Source organism: Bolinopsis microptera, chromosome 3 (genome assembly GCF_026151205.1).
Source record: "Bolinopsis microptera isolate Bmic1 chromosome 3, MBARI_Bmic_1.0, whole genome shotgun sequence".
Classification (NCBI taxonomy): Eukaryota; Metazoa; Ctenophora; class Tentaculata; order Lobata; family Bolinopsidae; genus Bolinopsis; species Bolinopsis microptera.
Window position 1 is genome coordinate 2477902 of NC_087074.1, and position 20093 is coordinate 2497994.

General features: G+C 38.4%; 1 protein-coding gene across 1 annotated transcript in view; it reads left to right on the forward strand.

Moving 5' to 3' along the window:
- LOC134813341 (uncharacterized) overlaps positions 1–20093 on the forward strand; it is a 107345-nt gene that overhangs the window by 69856 nt on the left and 17396 nt on the right. The window contains exons 2-12 of the mRNA XM_063821040.1: positions 5951–7378; positions 7510–7654; positions 7828–8036; positions 8208–8324; positions 8509–8601; positions 9009–9245; positions 15937–16068; positions 16477–16645; positions 16790–16969; positions 17290–17400; positions 17701–17834. Of these exons, the coding sequence (XP_063677110.1) occupies positions 5951–7378; positions 7510–7654; positions 7828–8036; positions 8208–8324; positions 8509–8601; positions 9009–9245; positions 15937–16068; positions 16477–16645; positions 16790–16969; positions 17290–17400; positions 17701–17834 (2955 nt within the window). The remainder of the gene's footprint in view (positions 1–5950; positions 7379–7509; positions 7655–7827; positions 8037–8207; positions 8325–8508; positions 8602–9008; positions 9246–15936; positions 16069–16476; positions 16646–16789; positions 16970–17289; positions 17401–17700; positions 17835–20093) is intronic.

Sequence of the window (20093 nt, forward strand, 5' to 3'; positions counted from 1 at the left end):
AAGTGATCAAGACAGCCAGTGCACTGTGGTACATTGTTGGGTCAGTTGTCGGAGGTTCTATTCTCTTGGTCTTGTTAACATTAGTCTTGTTGCGATGTGGGTTCTTCACACGAAAAGACAGAGAACAGGTTAAATTGTTGAGAACTCGGTAGTGAGAGCAGCAGTGTTGACTTCAGTAGCAGAAGTGACTTCAATTGTTGATCCTACTCCATCTCCTGGGACAAAAGTTCAAGATAAGCAAAGCTTCAATTGATTAATCAGTCAAACTTTGTGTATCATTTTGACAAGTTAAATTGTATTGTGTACTTTGGAATTACAAAAAAGCATGTTTTGATATTTCTAATCAAATCAGTCGGGGACATTCAGTATAATAATTTCAAAGAATTGGAATCAATTCTAAGTAAATAAATGTAAGAGTTGTAAGTAAATTGGAAGACTTGAAAGGTTGAATAAAATAAAAAGCCTAAATAAAAATTCCTTGTAAACTTTAAACTGTTAAAGTTCCACATTTTTAAAATACTGATAGCATGGACAAAAACCACTATGAAAGATAAAAGGGGCAGTTAAATTTAAATGGGAAAACTGGAAGTTCATAATGGAGTCATTCCATTTAATCTTATTCTTCGCGTGAATCATAATTAGTGTTTTTATATTGCATTGGATATTCTGGGCATGCAGAACGTGATACTTGTTTTGCGATATAAATTAACATATTATAGAAATTTAAATAATTTTGGTAACAATTGACCATTTTCATCAGTTACTGATTACATGTAATGTGTTTACTGATGTTGACTGAAATTTACGATGTTAATGTCCATGTCAATCTTTCGCAGCTAGGTGTGGCCTAGTGCAGATTGCAGTGCATCGCCGATTTAACGAGTTGTTCATGATTGCAGAAAAACATTATTTTACGTTCGCACGGCCGCGGCCCAGTAATCAGTAATGCATTGCGCTACAATTGACAATCAACAATGATCAATGATCATGTTGAGTGTTTAAAATGTTTGTAAATCATAATTGTTGCCATGCTACAAGTTTAAAATTTATGTTGATCGTTTTAAATTGTCCATTGTTAATGGACCAGCCCGGCGCGGCGCGCGCTATTTTGGGCTACTTAAAAGAAATTTAGACGAGTAACATCATATATTCGTCAACGTTTCAGAAAATTAAATTATCATTTTTTTATGATTTCAATTTTTAAAAGCTAAAAAAGTTGTTTATTAACGTTTAATGGAAATTTAGCATTTGCCAATTTAATTTATAAGCAACAAGTTCAAAGTAAGTTTTAAATTATTTTTGATTCTTGAAAAAATTAATTTAGTTCGATTTTAAACATGCAATGTAATTATGTATTATACAAATATTTAGTTTAAATTATAAATGTACTTTGAATGCAAATAATAAATATAACCACAATAATTGATAATCAAAAAACTAAAAATAAACTAAAAATTATGCGCGCCGCGCAATTTTTCATTTTCCCTGATTACATTTTTGTTGTATACTATAGCTGATCTCACTGTTGGCAAAAAGGAATTTGATTATATGAAACGTTTACCTGAGGACCCCAGGCTATTATGTTCATTAACATAAATAAAGATTTGGCGGAATGACAGGCTGAGCGCGGCCCAGTAAATGAAACGTTTACTTCAGGAGAAGAAAATGGGATTAGCAAAGATATTATCCAATAATAAACGATATGTTGACGATTTATTTATTATTAACTACCCTTACTTTCATAAATTGATTAAAGATATTTATCCTAATTCATTGGAGATAGAACGAGCTGGTTCCAATAATAAAATTATTAAATACCTTGATTTAAATATTAATATTTCCACAGAAGGACTAGAAATATCAGTGTATAACAAAACTGATGATTTTAATTTTCATGTTGTATCCCTTACATTTCCTCACAGTAACATCCCAACCGAGGTTGGCTACAACGTTTTTTCAAGTCAAATTCTTAGATATGGTAATGTTTGCACTAGATTGTATATCTTTACCCCCATCTTCACAAGATATTCAAAATTCTAATTGATAGAGGATATAGCCGTGATAGACTGATTAAAGGTATTAAACGTTGTCTGAAGAAATATAATAACGTTTTCAGGAAGTTCGGTATTCTAGATGACCATAACATTATTAAAGAACTCCCCTGATATCTTTTGATTTTATTGAAACACAGGTACTAACTCTGCTAAACTGAAAAAATTCTGAAACTTAGGTGAATAAGTGTACAACGTGCTAAACCGAAGTTCAGACTGACCAGTGAAAATGGGCGAGCGTACCAAGTGTCATTTTAATTAGATGTTTTAGTCAGTGATTTATTATTGAAGCTTGTAATTACAATAACTAATGCTCCTGTAAATACTTTAATTAATTGTTTGTTCCGTTATTCTTTTTCCTTCCTCTTTTCCTTGTCATCCCCTTTAGTTTTAAGATTCTTGCTATAAATGGCTACAGCTAACACTATTAATGCTAAGTACCAAACAACAAGTGGGAGGTGGATCGTTGGTATACCGTTAAATCGATTTAAGGGGGGGGGGGCCAATGGATATTTTTTTGTGAAACTTGATTTCGAGATAGCAGTTGACCAACAAACTAAGACCAGTGACCGAACTTTTGAGGGGGTCCCGGACCCTAACCGCCAAACGGTGCCTGCGGGGCAGCCACGCCCATATTTGGTCCAAATTAGGCCCAATTTAGCCAAATACCCTGAACATGCCCAAAACCCAAATTTTAGGTGCTCTACTTGTAGCTAGTGGTCTCCTGAACTCGTATATGAAATTTCATCAAGATTGGACAAAAAATGACTGAGTTATGAGCCAAAAATCATATGCCCATATTTGGGCATACGCACCAAATTTGGTAGATTTCGTCCCATAAATTGGTCAAATATCAATATTTTTCACTGAAACTTACTTTATATGAAAGGTAAGCCTAAACTACATATTCTCTGTAAGTTATAGCTTTATATCTGTTTAAATGTGGATACTAAGGCGAAAAGACCACAAAAAATGAACTAAATTGCCCATATCTTGGTTCGCGATATTCGCGGAATTGATCTCATTAAAATTGTAACAACTCGATCAGTTTTCAAAATTTTTCCATGAAATTTTCGGAATCGACTCGAAATCGCATTTCCACCTTAGTTTGAGAACAGATTTTTGATTTAGGCCTCCAAAAAAATTTGGCGGCCAAATTCCAAAATTTTCCCGGAGAAATTCAGAATTTGGCCGCCAAATTTTTTTTGAGGCCTTAATCAAAAATCGGTTCTCAAACTAAGGTGGAAATGCGATTTCGAGTCGATTCCGAAAATTTTATGGAAAAATTTTGAAAACTGATTGAGTTGTTACAATTTTAATGAGATCAATTCCGCGAATATCGCGAACCAAGATATGGGCAATTTAGTTAATTTTTGTGGTCTTTTCGCCTTAGTATCCACATTTAAACAGATATAAAGCTATAACTTACAGAGAATATGTAGTTTAGGCTTACCTTTCATATAAAGTAAGTTTCAGTGAAAAATATTGATACTTGACCAATTTATGGGACAAAATCTACCAAATTTGGTGCGTATGCCCAAATATGGGCATATGGTTTTTGGCTCATAACTCAGTCATTTTTTGTCCAATCTTGATGAAATTTCATATACGACTTCAGGAGACCACTAGCTACAAGTAGAGCACCTAAAATTTGGGTTTTGGGCATGTTCAGAGTATTTGGCTAAATTGGGCCTAATTTGGACCAAATATGGGCGTGGCTGCCCCGCGGGCACCGTTTGGCAGTTGGGGTCCGGGACCCCCTCAAAAGTTCGGTCACTGGTCTTAGTTTGTTGGTCAACTGCTATCTCGAAATCAAGTTTCACAAAAAAATATCCATTGGCCCCCCCCCTTAACACCGCAATTCCAGTCGCAAGCCTGGGACCACTACTAGTATTGTCACAACATCTACAAAGCTGCCATATAGCCTGACTGACAATTTTCTCGACTGACTGACAATGTTTCTTCTTTTCCCCATTTAGAATACAAAGATTAGAACATTTTAGCTTATGATTAATATTATATTTTTACTTTTACCTATAGTTTACCTAGATTTAAAATCGATTGCTTATGCAAACCATGTTATATTTTTCCAAGATTGCTTAAAGAGTTATTTCATATAATTCATATTTAGTTAACTACTAACTGTTAACTACTAAATATTAACTACTAATAAATATAAAAGCTGACATAATAATTTCAATTTCGGCTGCAGATCTTTATTTTGCTATTCGTATTGTGTATTGTTATTTACAAAATCCACCATATCTTCTATTCAGCATAATATGATTAGACATGCAAAATTTAGAACTATCAAGTATCAAACGAATACCTCATTACCTCAATCTCACACTATTGAATTATTGTCACCATTCATTATATTATATATTATATTTCCAAACCGTGTTTTTGGTTGAATGAACAGAAAACTTCACGTCCTTACTTCTCAGGTCTATCTTAAGCAATGATAGTGATAACATCATCACTGCCTTCCGCTCTCTAGCACAAATAACCATTGGTGAACTATCATGATTATTATGGTGCTCTCCCTGCCCATCTCCTTGTGACATTTATTCTCCTTTAGCCTCTATTCTTCTCCTTCAGCCTCTACTACTCACTCTACTGCCTCATCTTCTGGACGTCATTATCCTAAGTTTAGTTGAGGATTCTCAACACCCACTTTCAAGTTGAGTACTCTTGACCCACTTAGTCCATATGCCTTGCAAACTTACAGCACGTATTTGTAATGGTCTAAGTTCCTAATACTCGCCAAAGATGGATCCTCTAGTTGATCGTAGGTGAAGAGAAAGCGTCACAACAAACTAGGTGGCTGCATTTTGTTTTGATTTTATTAGGCTCTAGTATTTATCCCTATTGTCTTAAAGTTTTAAGAGAACTCTCCTTAAATCATTTTAATGTAGTCACTCAGATAAGTTTTATAGTTTTACCAGGACACTTCAACAAAGACACATACTCTGCCCACAATAAGGGGCCATAATTTTTTCAATTATGTAACTGTATAGAATTATTATTATTATTATCACTGCTCAGAATTGTGTAATGCCACTAACATGCAAAAGTATATTATCATGCTCAAGCTCCTTCTGATAAGGTTCTTGGAGTATTTAAACTACCCATGTATATTCATATAATTTCAAAGCTTTTACTCATTCGGGAGCTGCATGATGATCACGTGATTCACTTTGTCAACAGTTGCAGGATCTACTCCTCTTGGTATCGGCTGATCAACTCATTTACTGATTAGATTCTGGCACTCAGCTGCATGCTCTATTAGAGCCAATCAAGCACCCAATCAGGATATTTCACTTTCATTAAATTGCTCATAACACAACTTCTGTGACGCTTTAAAGCAAATGAAGTAGTTATCCATTATCCAAATTCAGCATTACATTCATATCTTCACTTTGGGAGCAAGAACAAGCTGATAGCATAGAAAATTTTCAAGATATCCCAGACAAATTGTTAAAAAGCATCATGAGGCTGCCACGCTCCACTCAAATAAACTTGAGGTCTTGAAAATATTTCTTAGATTCCGAAAGTCATACCATAAAGCTACTGTAAATATTAAATACCGTCACCTTTTTGGGTTATTAGTTGCATTGGGGATCTTTTTTGGACACCCTGGAGTTATATTCTTAGATTTTGACATGAATAAGTATCACTTTTCCTCCTTTCTGTTTACTACTAACTATCCCCTTAAGAGGAACAAATTAGATTTCAATCTGCTCTAAGCTCTTATGCCCAAGGTTTTAACTATAAAATCGTCTTTCTTATTCAGGTAGAGTTAATAACATTGAGCCGAGCCTCTGTAATGGGTCTAATCTTGTACCAGATTCAACGGTTTACAATTAGATTAAACCTTATAACATAATTTATCTCAGATGCATGATGTCACTTTATTCATAAAGCACTTAGATGTCAGCGTAGACGAAGACAATGCAAAAGACGTTATTGAAGATTTAATTGATGATACCTCTCTTGAACTAACCCGTGAACCAGAGTTCAAGGACAACAAATATGATACCACCAACAGTTTTGAGTATAAACTCACTTCTAAGTCATTTATCGACTATTATGTATTGGTTAAAAAATGGTGCAGTGAAAGGGACTTTGTTGGTTGGCTTAGAGTCACCAAAGATGATTCTGATGAGCCTTTGCATTATCGTGCACAGGTATATACCAGGGTTTCTGAGCTATCAATTGGAAACTTTATAGATCATAAGACCTATAGAAAACACATAAATCTTAAACCAAAACTCTGCAAAAGAATGATACTTGACTTTGAGCATGACATGAAAAAGGTAACATGCTATATTATAACCGATGATGAATGGTATAAACTTTTGTTCGAATACAGATCTGTGGAAGGTTTTGTTATAGGTGATATATTTCATGAAGACTTTTCGATGTATTTACCGATAAGAAATCCACCAAAAGTTTGGAGAGCTTTCAAGTCAGATGTTGAACATCAGAGAAAAAATACACTGAGGAATCATCCGGATAGCAAACTGTGGCCAGAAAGCAAGATTCAAGAAAACATCATCAAATACGTTCGTTGGTACCGTCATAATGCTGTTGGAGAATGCAACCCTGAAGAGTTTGGTCGCTGTTCAGTCTTTCAATTTTGTATCGGTAATCAAGATGATGATGATGATCAGATCACATTTTCCCATACACAAGTAATTGCAGGCTTTATAAAACACAGTTATGTAGCATATTTTTCACCGATTGAAGAGGAACCTGCCACGGCATTCAGGAGCAACACTGTGGAAAAGCTAGTGTCTGTTATACCGGATCAAATAAGCAATGCTAAAAATAGATTCTCTATTCGTTATGGATTACTGATGCTAGTGTCAAAAGGCACAAGGTTTACAGACAAATTTGATATGGGTGGCGAGGTATTCAAATCACTGAAAGACTTGATCATTGGCTTGAAGCACGAAGCTGATATTGAACCCTTGATAAAATCTTTTGATATACTGTGTCAAAAACTTGACAGAAGAAGGTTCATTGATATTCCTAACGAACTTAAAACTCTGTTTGAACAAGAAAAAATAAGGATGAACGACAGAGATTCTTTGGGCGAGAAGGCCTTGAAAATTAAGTTGTTTTCCATCAGAAGAATAGCAATAACTCCTGCCCGAATTTTATTTCAACCTCCAGAGTTGAATACGTCAAACAGGGTTATCAGAGAGTTCGATCATGACAATTTTGTGAGAGTAAGCTTCAGAGATGAGGACTTTGGGCCACTCAATCTTAATTGGGAGTACGATAAACATCACAATGCAAGCGATCCTATTATAAATTCTGTAAGTTATCAATATAGCTTAAATTTATGGTATCCTTTATGGTATCCTTATTACTAAATAATAATGTGATGATATTATGCTAAAGTGTATATATATACTTAATTCACCCTTCTTAAAACTCCTCCTTTTAGTTGATAAAGAGGATATCAGATTTGTTCCACAATGGAATACAGATAGGTGATAAGGGTCGTTGTTATCGCTTTCTTGGTTGTTCTAACTCTCAGTTAAGAAGTGCGGGTGCGTGGTTTGTTTCTGAGAGTGGCTCTAGATGTACAGGTAAACTGGATATCATTAACATTATTTTATTGCTTTTCTTTTATCTGATTAATCCACTATGTATTATTAGTATTACACAGCATATAGTCATAATTGGCAATCTTAATAAATTAGCTTGGTCTGTGTAACATGTAATCTAATGCCCCTAATTAATTAAATACTCTAATTTTCAGTGCAGAATATTCGGGACTGGATTGGTGATTTTAGCCATGAACGGTGTCTTGCTAAATATGTTGCACGATTGGGTCAAGCTTTCACCACAACAGAAAGTAGCCTTATCCAAGATGCAGAGGAAAATCTTATTGATGATATAGTAACCGAAGATGGAAAGTACACTTTCAGTGATGGTGTGGGGAAAATATCTAAACCAATTGCTGTAAAGGTATTATATGTTGGCTGATGCAACAACATTTTACCGAAGTTCTGCTTATAAATTTTACGAATTCAAGTATTGAAATGAACAGACATTTTCATTTTAATGTCAAAAGTTGACTATCAAGTGACTAACGAACCAACATTTGCTCATTATTATGCCTTATAAAGCCTTTTTAAGATAAAAGAAGACAGAGAAATGGAATACTTGCCGTCAGCATTCCAGATAAGGTATGGTGGCTGCAAGGGTATGGTAGCTTACGACCCTACTCTTGATGATTCTAGGAAAATCATTCAAGTAAGCGAGCTTCTTATTTTCTTGTGTGTTTTTTAAGAATTAGTGTTTTTGATGAATTCAATTATGATTTCACATACCTTGCCATTTGGCCCTGAACGGTTAAAAATGATCAATACCATTTATCAGATAAAATTTAAGTATCAATAAACAATACGGTAACTATTAATTAATAAACAAATTTTAGGTGAGGCCAAGTATGAAGAAGTTTGAAAGTAATCACAAGGATATTGAATACTGCAAAGCTAGCAAACCTAACCTTCTCTACATGAATAGACAGGTACTGTGAAACTGGCAAACCAAACCTACTCTACTACTCTAACTCAGCCATTGGTTTTCACTTTCTAACAGGGGCAAAAGGAAATCGCGGCATGTGCGGAATCGAGATTTTTCCCATTATTTGCGATTAAAAATCGCGGTATCGCGATTTTTGGGCAAAATAATCGCGATTTTCTTTTGTCCCTGCTTCTAACAAATGACAGAGATTTGATTGGTCGTATCAGAGAAATCTGACGTCTCTAACAACCACTATTATGTTAATTGATTAGTGACGTGTTATTAACTTGGGTGTTGTTTAAGTCCCTGTAATAATTGAGTATTTCAGCATGAGCTCATTTTCAAGTTTTGTTTCAAGGGCAGGTGGATCCTTATTAATTTAATGAGATGGTTGCAGGCATTTCTTTTCAGGTTATATGGTTGCTAAGAGGGTATCTAGTGCCTGAAATAGAGTTTATCAACCTACAGAACGATACTCTGCTCGGACTGGCTAACTCACTGATGGATCCTGAGGAGGCCTCTAGCAGTCTCATGGACTTCCAGGGTGATGGTATCTTCAAAAGAGTGTTAGATTCCGGGATTGACTTGACTCAGGAGCCCTTTCACCGTCTCCAGCTTCTCGCTCTCTACAGATTCCACGTTAAAGAGGTTTCAAATTAATCGAATTGCAAGAATATTTAATCATAATTGTATGTTGTGTTTATTTACACAAACACTTACTAAGTTTAAATCTCCTAACACTTTTGAGACTTAGCACAGCTACGTCAAGTGCGCTCAGTCGGGAAGTTTTTCATCGTTCAGTAAGGATTAAAGTCATGAAACCTGTTACAATAAAAACACAAAATATATTCGGTAGGATACTTTAAAATAAAATCATCCATCATGCGTATAATTACACATATCGTCATCATATAGCAAGGAAATCCATAAATCAAAATGTAATGACTAAACTCTATCAAGAAACGGTTCTAGTGAGAACCGGACAACATTCAATTTCGGAGTATATATTGTATATCCCTTTTTCTTGACATCTACTGAACTTCTGTCATTGAGAGAACCACCAGAATCTGCAAGGCACTAAGCACTAACGCAGTAAAGATAACAGGCAGTAGCGGTGCAAAGGATACCATGGCCGTCCCAACCACACCTCCAACTAATCCCATAGCCATAGCAACACAGGAGCCTAGAGCTAATCTGTCCGCTCCGAAGTAATTTATGTCGTAGAGTATGTAAGAATATGACATAGCACCGATCCCATACAAGAATTTGACGATGAAGTTGGTCGTAATGAATATTTCAAGATGATCTTGTGCAAGCATGCCTCCAAAGCTCGCCACGTTCAGTATGGCAACTATCACCTGCATTTTTCGGAAACTGATATTTTCTCTGGTGAAGTGCACGAATAACCGTCCGAGGATAGCTGCGGATGTGACAAGAGCCAGTAGCAGGAGTTCCGGTCCTTGAGTCACCGTCACAGAGCAGTCGGTGTTTGGTAAGGCCTCCTTGATCTTTAAGGTCTGGATCAACCTTGGAACGAGGAGAATAGTAAGCCAGCCCTGGAACGTGTTAATTCCTGCGAAAATTCCTAGTTTTGAAGTTCTGGTAACAAAAGTTGGAATAGTCATTGTTTCTTCCTCCATGACTTTTTGGTTTTGTTCGTTCCCTTTATGTCCCGTTTCCGCTCCTGAATTTTCTGCAAAACATAAGTGGAGCATAAAAATTGGTGGTATGAAGAAAGGCAATGACGTCAGAAGAATAAATAACCTCCATCCTACTACGTCTAACAGCAGGTATCCCAGAAAAGCCAACCAGACTCCTCCGACACTGTACATTATGCACGAAATCATCACTATCTCGTCAAGAATGGTCTTATTGGAGACCTGCTCAGCGATCATGATGCAATGGACTGAATAATTAAGTCCAACACAGAACCCGATGAGAGCTCTAGAAAGGAGAAGCGTGGTGTAGTTACCTACTATAGCACAGGCAAGTGTGCTGATAACGCTCAGATAAAGGGAAAACAGGGTCAACGCTTGACACCCAAACCTGCAAAATCAAATTTTAGTAAAACTAGTAGTGCAGTAGTAGGGTTCGCCCGAGACTTCGCTGCAATGGACAGCTTCTCATTTAACCCTCACACACGATTTCTCGAATATTCGGCTGAGTAGACCGGGGGGCTGCATAGACCACTCAGGATCTTTAGCTGAATGTCGACGACACTCACCCCACGACTAGGCAGGCAGTGGGTTTCGAACTCGCAATCTCACGATTACAAATCCGATGATTAACCAACTACGCTACCTGGCCGTTTAAGAAATTAACTTTTTTATATTAGCAAACCTGCGGGCCAATATTCCTGAGATAACAACAGCGACAGCTAAAGTGAAGTACTGTATGCAGTCCAGTATTGATTCCTTCCATGGAGAAAGTTCGATTTCGCACGATACTTGTTGTGTTATCACTCCTGTATAAGGGCTTTTTTAGTTTTTGGCGATCATTTTTTGATTCATCAGCTTTAACACTAATACAATTTTAGTGAAATGCATTTTGTGATCCCCTGAGAGACAAAGCTTTTCGAAGACTAATGAAATTGTTTTATATGAATTTCGACTTATCCAGCAAGTGATCTGGAATGTATTGTATTGGACGAACCGGGCAAATAGGTTTCCACTCCATCTCCAAGATTAACGACGACACCAAATACTAACAGAAGCTTATCCTTTGTTGTCCAATACTTTTCTCGTTCGACTAATACGTCAGTTTCATCTCCACTGTCATGTTCGAGCTCGAGGTCAGGACTGATCATCTAGTTCCAAATACATACCTTATCGGACTTTATTCAAACGGAAATTAATTGGACGCTGGAGGCCCTAGCGTTTATTTAAATGTCCGTTCAAATAAAGTCCGACAAGGGTAGTTAAATTAAATACATTAGATGAATACCTTTGAGGGTTCATTTTACTGTCCGTTCCCGCAATGTCGGGTCAAATAACGTCCGACGCACTTCTTGGCGTCGATAACTACTAGAAGTCAAAATCAGATAAAACGGCAACTGTCATCATGCTAGAAACTTCTTAGAGAGTTAAAGACAGGGGTGTAGGAAGAGGGGGGGGGGGGGGGGGGGTGACCGCCCCTCATAAAATCTTGGCAAGGGGCGGAAAGTGACCAACATTTTTAGGCTCATTTGGCCAATCCACCATTGCATTATCCAAATTGCCTTACTGCTAAAGACAAAGTGTAGTCCAAATTTACATTCCCTATTTCTAGAATTCCTTCCTTTAAGCAAATTGTCCAAAAAATTGCAGATTCTCCCTCTTTGCAATTTCATTAACAATAAAACTTTTCTAATTAGAACCTCGGTGAACTGAACTCTGTTGACCAACTGTTTAAATCAGTCGCATACTGATTTTTCCTGCCTACACCCGTCAGCATTTCTATACGAAAAAATTACGTACTGATCAACTCAAAACGTGAAAAATCGAAAATAAGTTCATAATTTAGTTATAAATTGGGAATGATATGGTTTATTAAGTATAACTGTGGTCAGTTTACTACCGCCCTCATCAGATACGAATTTCAAATGTAGCAGTGCGGGGGGGGGGGGGGGAGGGGGGGGGGGGGGGGGGGGGGGTAATTAGAGGAGTAATTAGTCCTAAGACCCACTATTTAGTACCGTGTACTTACTGTTTTTGGGAAATGGGCAAATTATACCCACTATTTAGCGCCATGTACTGACTGTTTTTCTGGGAAATGAGCAGCAGACCCACCACTTAGTACACAAGACGTAGTAACTGCGTTTTGGAAGAAAATATGACCCACCCACCACTTAGTACACAAGTAGTCATTTTTTGCCTCGACTGTGCCCCAAGTGTGCCCCAACTGTATTTGCCCCAAATATGTCCCAAGTAACTTTTTGCCCCAAGTATGCCCCAGGAAATTCAATTTTGTGCCCAAAGTGTGCCCAAAGACGTGTGCCTAGCAAGATTACCAAATTGCATACTGTGGCATTTCAACTGCGATAGTGAAGTCCCGGCAGTAGGCACGGGTTACACTAGTAATTTAAATAAAACAGGCGTAAATAACTTTACGAGAGGAGGTGGTCATGGTTTAATGAACAATGGAATTAACAATGCTCAAGTTAATTAGGTAAAACAAACCATGTGATTTGGTGAATCCACTAATTGAGTCTTGCACGTTATTTCATGTTGTTTAGTTCGGGGTATCGGGGCAGTTGTCGGGGATCGGGGAAGTTGAGAATTGCCCCCCCCGGCCCCCCCCCCCCCCCCATTACAGCATGGTACTTTTAACAGTAAATAAGTATTACTTAAAGTATAGTACGTTGACATGGAGTGGCGCTTAGGGTTACTGATAAGGAGATAAGCACTTCTGGCTACCCCAAAACTGGGAGTAACCTACTCTTCTTATCTGATAAAGATATCGTTTTATGCGACAAAGTTTATCTAGAGGATGAAACGATTATCCTAGGCATAGAGGGTTTATATAGTTTCATAGTGTGACATATTTTACATCATCGTGCCATTCAGTAGGGTCACTTAAATTTACCAATATCCTCAAACTTCAATGAACGTGTCCTTAAGTAAACTATTAACTAAACACACTTGGGGCACACTTGGGGCACAAAGTTACTTGGGGTAAATACAAGTTTGCCTCAAGTTACTTGCTTTAAGTCATTTTTTGCCTCGACTGTGCCCCAAGTGTGCCCCAACTGTATTTGCCCCAAATATGTCCCAAGTAACTTTTTGCCCCAAGTATGCCACAGGAAATTCAATTCTGTGCCCAAAGTGTGCCCAAAGACGTGTGCCTAGCAAGATTACCAAATTGCATACTTTGGCATTTCAACTGCGATAGTGAAGTCCCGGCAGTAGGCACGGGTTACACTAGTAATTTAAATAAAACAGGCGTAAATAACTTTACGAGAGGAGGTGGTCATGGTTTAATGAGCAATGGAATTAACAATGCTCAAGTTAAAGAGTTAATTAGGTAAAACAAACCATGTGATTTGGTGAATCCACTAATTGAGTCTCGCACGTTATTTCATGTTGTTCGGGGTATCGGGGCAGTTGAGAATGCCCCCCCCCCCCCCATTACTGCATGGTACTTTTAACAGTAAATAAGTATTACTTAAGGCTGGGGGTTCACCCTGAATTTTTTGTGAAACTTGGTTTCGAGATAGCAGTTGACCAACAAACTAGGACCGGTGACCGAACTTTTGAGGGGGTCCCGGACCCCAACCGCCAAACGGTGCCCGCGGGGCAGCCACGCCCATATTTGGTCCAAATTAGGCCCAATTTAGCCAAATACCCTGAACATGCCCAAAACCCAGATTTTAGGTGCTCTACTTGTAGCTAGTGGTCCCCTGAACTCGTATATGAATTTTCATCAAGATTGGACAAAAAATGACTGAGTTATGAGCCAAAAACCATATGACCATATTTGGGCATACGCACCAAATTTGATCGATTTTGGCCCATAAATTGGTCAAATATCAATATTTTTGAATGAAACCAACTTTATATGGAATATAAGCCTATACTACAGATTCTCTATGATTATCAGCTCAATATCTACCTAACTGTGGATTCTGTGTTCAAATAGTTGCAAAAAATGAACAAAATCGCCCATATCTCAGTTCGCGATATTTGCAAAACTGACTTCGCTCAAAACAATAGAACTCAATAGGGTTTCAATATTTTTTCATGAAATTTTCAGAATCAACGTAGAATCGCCTCATGACCTTAAGTTTTGTATTAGAATTTTGAGTTAGGCCTTTAAAAAAATTTGGCGGCCAAATTCTGAAATTTGCCGGGCATTTTTCAGAATTTGGCCGCCAAATTTTTTTAAAGGCCTAACTCAAAATTCTAATACAAAACTTAAGGTCATGAGGCGATTCTACGTCGATTCTGAAAATTTCATGAAAAAATATTGAAACCCTATTGAGTTCTATTGTTTTGAGCGAAGTCAGTTTTGCAAATATCGCGAACTGAGATATGGGCGATTTTGTTCATTTTTTGCAACTATTTGAACACAGAATCCACAGTTAGATAGATATTGAGCTGATAATCATAGAGAATCTGTAGTATAGGCTTATCTTCCATATAAAGTTGGTTTCATTCAAAAATATTGATATTTGACCAATTTATGGGCCAAAATCGATCAAATTTGGTGCGTATGCCCAAATATGGTCATATGGTTTTTGGCTCATAACTCAGTCATTTTTTGTCCAATCTTGATGAAAATTCATATACGAGTTCAGGGGACCACTAGCTACAAGTAGAGCACCTAAAATCTGGGTTTTGGGCATGTTCAGGGTATTTGGCTAAATTGGGCCTTATTTGGACCAAATATGGGCGTGGCTGCCCCGCGGGCACCGTTTGGCGGTTGGGGTCCGGGACCCCCTCAAAAGTTCGGTCACCGGTCCTAGTTTGTTGGTCAACTGCTATCTCGAAACCAAGTTTCACAAAAAATTCAGGGTGAACCCCCAGCCTTAAAGTATAGTGCGTTGACATGGAGTGGCGCTTAGGGTTACTGAAAAGGAGATAAGCACCTCCGGCTACCCTAAAACTGAGAGTAACCTACTCTTCTTATCTGATAAAGATATCGTTATGCGACAAAGTTTATCTAGAGGATGAAACGATTATCCTGGGCTTAACTGGGTTTATATAATTTCATAGTGTGACACATTTCACATCTTCGTGCCATGCAGTAGGGCCATTAATATTTACCAATATCCTCAAACTTCAATGAACGTTCACTGTCCATATAGTACTATTATAATAGGGTACTATAATTAGTACTATTATAGGGTCACTAGGGCGAAGTTTGTTGACATATCAACATTAATATTATTGTGCTTCCAACTAATTATATCCATTCCATTGGTCTCGACGTGATGAGGGACAGTCTACACGTCTTAGAGTAAATTTATACTGACAGCTTCAAAAGTTCGAACTGGAATATTGAACAATTGAGTTGTGGGTATGGGAGCATTCACATATTATGACGTCAGCAGCCGAGGGTAAAGGGCGCCATCAATTATTTAATTCAGAATATCTCGCAAAACAACTTTGCGCAGGCTAGTTAGGAACGTGGGCGACATTGATATTGGCGCACGGGCAAGTACGCAGGTAGGCAGGCACGCACGACGGTTGCAAAGCTACCATGTACAAACAAAATCTCGTTCGCCAACCCTTGTCCTTGACTCTTTTGTACCTTTGGCACTTTTAGTCATGGATCGGAAAAAAATAGATAATGGGATTTTTCAAGATACTATAAAAAACTTCACTATCAAAGTATTCTCATAATAACTCTATATAACCAGGTCCTGGACCGGACGAGAATAAAGATGCCGGCAGAGATAGGACGTCAAATGCTGGGAGTGATGGACGAGACTGGGACTTTAGAGTATGGGGAGGTGTTTGTGCAATACTCCCCCGTAATAGCCGCACCAGGGGTAAACTCTTTACTGTTTTCAAAAACTATTTGCAGCGGCTATTACCCTCTGTTTTTAATACTTCTTTTAATACTTCTTTACGTTTTAGGATTAAATATTAACATTGATGATGAATATCTAAAATATATGGCTAAAATGAGTATTTTAATAACAATATTAATTCAATCCTAAAATGTGCCATATAATAATATTAAAACCGATTATTAAAACCGTAATATTAAAACCGTTATATAGATGTACTTAACAAACTTCTAATCGGCCATGTAAGCCGGAAAATGTGTTGCCGTAAAAGATAAGCAATGTTATCACTCAGAATCAACCCAGTTACAATACCTTAAATTATGGGGAGAACAGATTTAAATAGTCATTCCATCACAACCTAATGATACTAACAACCATATTGTCCAGCATGATTTGACAATACTAAAGGGGAAGCTGTTCATAACAAAGAATCCTTGTGTCCACCCTGGAGATTTGAAATCCTTCACAGCGCGAGATGTTCCTGCGTTACATCACATGTTTGATGTGGTGGTGTTTCCTAACAAAGGGGAACGTCCTCATCCCAGCGAACTCTCTGGTTGGTCGTGGTGTGAAACCACTGTATAATAGTTGAAATGTCTGGACGTTTATTCAAAATGTAACCCCCTTCTATCCAGTCTATTAAAAGTACACAGTGGTGATTTTAAGATTTTTTCCTTTAAACAATATTTCCATTTTCCAGGTTCGGATCTAGATGGAGACGAATATTTTGTGTGTTGGTCGGAGAATTTGCGCCCAAGGATCAAAAATAAAACGCCAGGGAATTACGAGGCTGCTAAAACGCAATTAGAACCTAATGCGATCACCTCAGTTCAGCTCACCAACCAAGTCGTTAAACATATCACCAAACCTAACAACCTTGGTTTGTGACAAGTACTTATGATTTTATATTATGTAATAGAGAGATACAAGTGATTATTTGAGGGGGAGAATTATAGTATATAAGAATTATAGTATATAATTATAGTACTCTAGCGACATAATATAATAGAAATAGCATTATAAAATATTGTTATAATTGGAAGACGCCCAAAAGTAATAGATAGATCTGTCCAGCATGTTTTATAAATCGCCGGTTTGCGAGCCTTCAATCAATAGAGGACTGCAGTTTACCATAAGTAATAGGCATATATCGTATCCGTACTGAAAAAAAACCTCAAAACATAATTTAGTTTAAACCAGGAAAGATAAGTAATGCACACTCTGTACATTGCGACCTGGGATCTGTTGACGACGAGAAGCCTATCAGACTCGCAAAGGAACATAGCATTGCTGTGGACTACCCAAAAACTGGTTGGTATCTGATATTTACTTTTGGTCACATAGCATTGCTGTGGACTACCCAAAAACTGGTTGGTATCTGATATTTACTTTTGGTCACATAGCATTGCTGTGGACTACCCAAAAACTGGTTGGTATCTGATATTTACTTTTGGTCACGTGTTAGCTGGTTTGCAGATTATTATATTTTATGACACTCGACGGGCACCAACTAATAAGTTTCTAAAATTAATCTTACAATTATTTTCATCTGATAATCTCATTGCTAATAATAATTTGTATTTTTCTGACCAACATTTCCACGTTTTGCAGGTGTAGCAGAGAACTTTGAGAGGGACCTGAGAGTATACGAGTATCCTGACTGGATGGAGAAACCTGACAAACCCTGTTACAAGTCAACCAGTGTTATTGGGAGCTGTTACCGGATATGTCGCTCTCTTGCTGCTGTAAGTGTTGGTTTCTTTACATTTTAAAATTATCATTATCTCGTTAAGTTGATGTAGTTTATACTTTTACTATTACATTCCATGCGGTGTTGGGTCCAATTTTAAGTAAAAATATTGATGAGATAAAACATGTCCCTCCCATTAGTTCGTACCTAAACCACCACTCACCCAGGTCCTAGGAGAGCAGGATATGTTAACAGACATGTCAGGAATAGTACCGCAACAAATAACCACCACTCACCCAGGTCCTAGGAGAGCAGGATATGTTAACAGACATGTCAGGAATAGTACCGCAACAAATAACCACCACTCACCCAGGTCCTAGGAGAGCAGGATATGTTAACAGACATGTCAGGAATAGTACCGCAACAAATAACCACCACTCACCCAGGTCCTAGGAGAGCAGGATATGTTAACAGACATGTCAGGAATAGTACCGCAACAAATAACCACCACTCACCCAGGTGCTAGGAGAGCAGGATATGTTAACAGACATGTCAGGAATAGTACCGCAACAAATAACCACCACTCACCCAGGTCCTAGGAGAGCAGGATATGTTAACAGACATGTCAGGAATAGTACCGCAACAAATAACCACCACTCACCCAGGTCCTAGGAGAGCAGGATATGTTAACAGACATGTCAGGAATAGTACCGCAACAAATAACCACCACTCACCCAGGTCCTAGGAGAGCAGGATATGTTAACAGACATGTCAGGAATAGTACCGCAACAAATAACCACCACTCACCCAGGTCCTAGGAGAGCAGGATATGTTAACAGACATGTCAGGAATAGTACCGCAACAAATAACCACCACTCACCCAGGTCCTAGGAGAGCAGGATATGTTAACAGACATGTCAGGAATAGTACCGCAACAAATAACCACCACTCACCCAGGTGCTAGGAGAGCAGGATATGTTAACAGACATGTCAGGAATAGTACCGCAACAAATAACCACCACTCACCCAGGTGCTAGGAGAGCAGGATATGTTAACAGACATGTCAGGAATAGTACCGCAACAAATAACCACCACTCACCCAGGTCCTAGGAGAGCAGGATATGTTAACAGACATGTCAGGAATAGTACCGCAACAAATAACCACCACTCACCCAGGTCCTAGGAGAGCAGGATATGTTAACAGACATGTCAGGAATAGTACCGCAACAAATAACCACCACTCACCCAGGTCCTAGGAGAGCAGGATATGTTAACAGACATGTCAGGAATAGTACCGCAACAAATAACCACCACTCACCCAGGTCCTAGGAGAGCAGGATATGTTAACAGACATGTCAGGAATAGTACCGCAACAAATAACCACCACTCACCCAGGTCCTAGGAGAGCAGGATATGTTAACAGACATGTCAGGAATAGTACCGCAACAAATAACCACCACTCACCCAGGTCCTAGGAGAGCAGGATATGTTAACAGACATGTCAGGAATAGTACCGCAACAAATAACCACCACTCACCCAGGTCCTAGGAGAGCAGGATATGTTAACAGACATGTCAGGAATAGTACCGCAACAAATAACCACCACTCACCCAGGTCCTAGGAGAGCAGGATATGTTAACAGACATGTCAGGAATAGTACCGCAACAAATAACCACCACTCACCCAGGTGCTAGGAGAGCAGGATATGTTAACAGACATGTCAGGAATAGTACCGCAACAAATAACCACCACTCACCCAGGGTCCTAGGAGAGCAGGATATGTTAACAGACATGTCAGGAATAGTACCGCAACAAATAACCACCACTCACCCAGGTCCTAGGAGAGCAGGATATGTTAACAGACATGTCAGGAATAGTACCGCAACAAATAACCACCACTCACCCAGGTCCTAGGAGAGCAGGATATGTTAACAGACATGTCAGGAATAGTACCGCAACAAATAACCACCACTCACCCAGGTCCTAGGAGAGCAGGATATGTTAACAGACATGTCAGGAATAGTACCGCAACAAATAACCACCACTCACCCAGGTCCTAGGAGAGCAGGATATGTTAACAGACATGTCAGGAATAGTACCGCAACAAATAACCACCACTCACCCAGGTCCTAGGAGAGCAGGATATGTTAACAGACATGTCAGGAATAGTACCGCAACAAATAACCACCACTCACCCAGGTCCTAGGAGAGCAGGATATGTTAACAGACATGTCAGGAATAGTACCGCAACAAATAACCACCACTCACCCAGGTCCTAGGAGAGCAGGATATGTTAACAGACATGTCAGGAATA